At 36.4% G+C, this 5,401-nt stretch overlaps 1 protein-coding gene across 1 annotated transcript; it reads right to left on the bottom strand.

Annotated features, from left to right (window-relative positions):
- Positions 1–1,050: 1,050 nt before the first annotated feature.
- On the bottom strand, positions 1,051–5,008 carry LOC145889933 (receptor-type tyrosine-protein phosphatase epsilon-like). Its single transcript, XM_082980982.1, has 18 exons — positions 4,978–5,008; positions 4,824–4,920; positions 4,594–4,765; positions 4,447–4,502; positions 4,245–4,381; positions 4,027–4,123; positions 3,744–3,946; positions 3,546–3,677; positions 3,348–3,487; positions 3,151–3,286; positions 2,878–2,981; positions 2,726–2,814; positions 2,594–2,667; positions 2,355–2,477; positions 1,993–2,109; positions 1,790–1,935; positions 1,588–1,723; positions 1,051–1,510 (listed from the first exon to the last, which is right to left on the bottom strand). Exons 2-18 carry the CDS (start codon positions 4,909–4,911, stop codon positions 1,436–1,438), a joined length of 2,025 nt encoding a protein of 674 aa, XP_082837108.1. The 5' UTR covers positions 4,912–4,920; positions 4,978–5,008; the 3' UTR covers positions 1,051–1,435.
- Between the last annotated feature and the right edge of the window lie 393 nt (positions 5,009–5,401).

Here is a 5,401-nt window from a genome sequence, read left to right as displayed (position 1 = left end):
ATCTTTTTATTATCATAAATATTATTCTTCTTAAAACGAATGCTACACTTGTCAGACACTCACTTCCACTGCCACAGTGTTTTGTCTACACAGTTTTGTTGTGTGTTATTTTCGTGGGCGGATATAGTTGCGTTTTCGTCTGTATTAAAAATTAGTAAGATTGTTGTTCAAACGAACACAAGGCAAATGCAACCAGGCCCGTGGTTGATGCGACAGGAGCAGCGCTCCCGGGTCAATACGAGTCTAGGAGGCACATATATATTAAAAAGGGTTCATATAACGCAAATGTTTGCCCCCTTCTACAATCTCATGCAATCTTTAAAAACGTCTTGCACCGACACATTATTTCCACTAAATTGCCCTGAATGCAAATGATTGTGCATTTGAAAGGGAAAACATCATTTATATCCCTAACTTTGCATGTCGTAACTTTATAGCAGAAACAAACTACTCGTATCGTTTGAGCTGAATTACGTGTCACTGTAAGCGCCAGTCGACCTTTGATTTTTGAATCTTAGAAGTTTGCGGCAAAGCCGTCGCTTTTAATTCATGTGATTCATTATCATAAAAATTCCCTTTCCAATTACAACTCCGATTAACATCGTGTATTAGATGGAAATCAGTCCCACAGTTTGAAACACATTTTTCTATCTTTTTCCAAAATGTTATATGTGTTTAGACAATACCACAGAACACACAGCAAATGCGTAGATTGTGATGTCATATATTCGCGCGTATGGAGTCTGGTGTTGTGAGTGGGAAAAAGGAAACGTTGTGTTTTGATTGAGGAGAAACTCATTTTCTGCATGGTTGTTGTTTGTTAAAGTATAGACGGTTTACGGCTTGTTTTAATTTTATTTCCTTATTGGTTAATAATTCACATACCCAATCATCTGAAATATGCATATATCATTTGCGATAGTAAGAACGAGCAATTCTTTCATGTGATTACTTTTATAGAATACACTTCATTCAAGAAACCTGCACTGGACATTAAGACACACAGTTGCAATGAACATGTGTTATGTTGTCGTTTTTAATATGGTCTACAGTTCATACGTAATCCAACAAAGTAATACACCGCGTATACCATGTGGAGGCATGCAGTGTTTTCACAACAATGGAAAGTTTTCTGTGAGCGCAAAAGGAGTAGGAGAATGACACAACGCCCATGCAATGTTTAGATTTTAGCCGCTTGTAGTGTATATCCATGCTAGGTGATACATGCAACTACATGTTACAAATAACACAAATGGAGCTTTGAATATAGTCGGTGAAAAGTGCAAAAATAATTGAAGTTCCACATATTTCTGTAATAAAACTGTCCAACATGTGGTTTGCAAACTTTTAAGCTCACTGGTGGTTTTTATAAAAGATCAACGTTTCCTCATCAATGAAACACTCAACACTAAAAACTTGATTAAATGGAAAATGTTCACTTGAAGTTAGAGTACTGGTTAAACTCTTCGAGATATTTTGCCACAAACGAGTAGCAGTAGTTGTATAACACCTGCGGAAAGAAATAGCACAAACAATACAGGTTTGCATCAGAGTATAGCAACAACCACTAATCAGTGAATCCTATACCTTGTTATTAACCATGTTAGGTTTCATGTCTCTCAAATCCTTCACAGTTCGAAAAATATCAACTCGGTTTTGAACTTTCAGGCGATCGAGAATGTTGGACAAAGCAATGAAAATTCCAGTTCTTGTGCATCCGTTGCTGAAAATGCATATATTTGTTGGGAAAATATTTCACAATATAAATGTTGACTGGTATTTGACCAACCTGCAGCAAACCAGTACGTTTCTACATTTAAGTTTTGATCTCATTTGCTGAACCATTTCAACAATTTTAATAAAATCCACTTCTTTCGGCGGTTCTTCCACATTTTCCCATCCTTTAAATTGCACAACGCTAATCCGACGATCGACCTTTATAAAAACAGCACAGAATGAGCATGGATATTTAATACATCTTATTGAACTTACAATTCCAAAGCGTGGACACTTTGTTGAAATAGTAGTGAGGTTGTGGGTTGAATAGTCTTTGGTTTCAACGACTGACATTCTTATATCGTCGAAATTTGCATTGTTTGAGTCTGGAACCTGTAGTGACACAGTAAAGTGGTCTGGGCAAATGGAACATTGCCCAAAAAGTTGTCCGAACTACGTTTTACGAATGAAGGTCTTGTGGCGGTAACTTCATGTGATTCAAACGACTGCTTGTATTGTAATTGCATGTCGGCATTAATTAAAAACAAATCTCTTCCAATGTTGGGCAAATATTTGATAAAACATGTGTAATTGCATTTATTGTTTTTTTACAATAGCTGTACAGGCGTCGTACTCACTTTTACTGTCTCATTTAAATCCACAATCACTTGTGCATCTCTAGTAATTGCCATCATCCAGAAATTCTTCTGTTCTTCTGCAACCGGGCCTTGGGCAGCAATAAACGTTTCTGGCGATAACTCCTGTGTATTATACGTAGTTATTATATATCAATTACACATCCAAAGAACCTACATAAGTTTTCTTAATTTTTATTAAAATGTATTTAGTTTACTTAAGACAGTTAGGTGTGTCATACTTTTATAAATGATGCATTCATTTGTATTGTGTTTTGACTTGATTCATCCCATACCGAAATTGCTGTGCTTTTGTCTGTGTAAAAAAATACTTCCTCTTAAGTGTATACATAAATCTTACGGTTCGTATTCACATGTTTTTAATTTAAGATCGTTTTCCATCCATTCTTCGCCATATCTCCATGCCGATAAAACTCTGAACTCCTCATTTTGAATCGAAGATCTTTTATTGTACAAATGGAAAGTTTGAACGAGAATATAAAAAAATAAACGTTAACTATCTTACAATTCAGCTGGAGTGAGCGATTGTAGTTGGCTCCCGCTTCTATCAGATTCAAAGTTAAAGCAATCACGTTCCAGCAACAACTTATACACGTATATGTATTGTTTCTGGAAATAAAAATATATAAAAATTGTTTTAGGTGTGTAACAATACCAACACAAACAATGGTTCATAGTTTAATTTTGTATAGGTTTATAGTTAAAAAAAGCGATTGCGAAATCCAGCCAAATATAACGAAAGTTCGTATGTTTGGCAACTATAGGAAGTCAAAATTACCCAGTTTTGAACCATATCTTTACGGTTTTCTCTCATTCTTTGAACAATCCTAGGAACATCAACCGTTCCTTTATCACCAAGTTCGTCAAACAAAGTGTCCATTGCTATGTAAGACCCTGATCGACCAACGCCAGCACTTAAAATAAAAGCAACCTGTATTATGCTTTTAACAACAGCTAATTACCAAACTGCCCTACCTGCAATGTACGATGATGGGGGCATTAGTCGTGTGCAAGTCTTCCACCATCTTACGTAGGTAGATCATATTTGTTGTGGTTACGGGAACGCCATGATCTGGCCAAGTTGTGTAATGCAGTTGTGTCACCTCACGTTTCTCCTGCGAAATCAACGAATTAGATGGAACTAGATGGAAAGTGAGGACGTTGTCAAACCACCTTATCATGCAGCAAAATGATCTGCCGTTGAATAATCCCACCAACTTGTATTTCTTGTGTTGTTTCTACGGCAAAGCCTGGTTTTATTTGATCCTTGAATCCAATGTTTGGCCAATACTGTTCACATTTCGACTACAAAACGAATGTTAGGTGCATAAGGTGTTAGATAGGCATAAGCTAGGAATGTCGCGGTCTGACCTTTCCGTTTTCAACCAGACCAGTCAGCATGATGATAATGGTGGAATTTTCTTGCCAAACCATCAGCCAGAAATCAATGATTGTTTCCTCTTTTGGTCCCTGAGTTGCGATGAACTTTCGAGAATTCTTGTAACCGGGTACGTAGGCGGCGTTAATGTAATCATTGCCGGATGTTGTGACCATTACCACTCTGGCGTGATCATCTGCGTGAAAACGTGTAAAATATGCCTCGTTATTGAATGTCTATTCTGTTTTGCAAATGTACGCTCACGTCAGAACTTACACGGATATATATTCTTGTATCTGTTTTTCACAGCGTTTTCTGGCAATTGTGAAACTTCTTTCGACCTCTCACTGGCTAAACTTTCGTTTTCTATTTTCTGAAAAAGGAGATAATGGTATGCAACTTCTCCAAGATGAGTTAGTAAAAAAAAAAACAATTATTTATAGCATTGAAACAGTTTTTATTGAATATGGTTTTCCGGTACAATAAAAAACTACCTTAAATTCGTTCTTATATCCAACATAGTCAGTTTCAACGTTTGATTTGTAAATATTAAACATCGCCGAAGTAGGTTCGGGGTTGGGTTGTTTCACTTTACGATTCAGATTCTGATATGTGACCTCTGGTGTCTCAACTAAAAACCATTGCAATTATAAAGCAATGTGAATGTCATACTTGTTACAATGTTAGATTTGTTACCTTCAGGACTAGCTGCGGTGTTATCCAAACCTCGTCTGCTTCTTTTGGATATTGTTCTGAAAATAAAAATTCAACACACATATTTATGAAACCTTTGGTATCAATAGTTTAGATTACAGTCAGAGACGGGGATTTGTAAACTCTTACCTTTTCCACAATAAATACGTTCCAAGTGAAACAAGAATCAACACGCCTACAACAATTCCTGCTATTAGACCAATAGTGTGAGCTTGAGGATTAGCAACCTCATCCATATTTCCTGGCGTTGAACCTGGCTCTGAACTTGAATATGACAAAGTGCTTTCTGGTGCAGATGTTGCTGCAAACACAGGGTACGACAATAAAGCAATGACGCAGCAACAATAAATAAACCTTACAGGTCAAAAAACATGATTTGTCTTCTTCTTCATTTGTTGTAACATTTATTTCCGTTTGGAGATTTGCTGTGATATTTCCGGTCAGCATCGCTGTAATCTAAAAAGAAACAGCCAAACTCAACATATAGTTTTACCAACCAAGTTCCACTCAAACCTGAAAAGAGTAAAACGTCGATTTATTTAGGTTGCTGATGGTTGTTGATTTGATGTTGTAATTATGGTAGATTGATATTCCAAGCTGAACTACATCAATTTTTACTTTCGACTGCAACAAAATCAATGGAGATTCTTGTACTTTTTGTCTGGTGCATATTTTCCTCCATCTAAATAAATGTTGTTGGGCGTACTTACATTCGAGTTGATGATATGTTTGGCAATTATTTTTTCCAAACCACTCCATTCTACATTGATTGATGTAACATTGCAAGGAAGTATCTTCGCCAAAGCAAAAACTGTCAAAGTAAAAAATCAGACTGACGTAATGAAAAGCATTGCGCTATTGGTGGTTGCTGTGTGCTTACTGCAATGACAATTAATCATTTAAAGGCGACTGTGACAAATTATCGTTTAAATCACCT

This window comes from Ascidia mentula, chromosome 2 (genome assembly GCF_947561715.1).
Source record: "Ascidia mentula chromosome 2, kaAscMent1.1, whole genome shotgun sequence".
NCBI classification, from domain to species: domain Eukaryota; kingdom Metazoa; phylum Chordata; class Ascidiacea; order Phlebobranchia; family Ascidiidae; genus Ascidia; species Ascidia mentula.
This window is presented reverse-complemented; position numbering and strand designations above follow the sequence as displayed.

What these genes read in the sequence shown, in the direction of transcription:
- LOC145889933 (XM_082980982.1), bottom strand. Translation starts at nt 4,911, where the DNA reads ATGCTGACCGGAAATATCACAGCAAATCTCCAAACGGAAATAAATGTT. An exon ending in AAGATATGGTTCAAAACTGG is followed by an intron (nt 2,982 to 3,150) that starts GTAATTTTGACT and finishes TTTTATTTCCAG; the next exon opens with AAACAATACATATACGTGTA. An exon ending in ATTTAAATGAGACAGTAAAA is followed by an intron (nt 2,110 to 2,354) that starts GTGAGTACGACG and finishes GTGTCACTACAG; the next exon opens with GTTCCAGACTCAAACAATGC.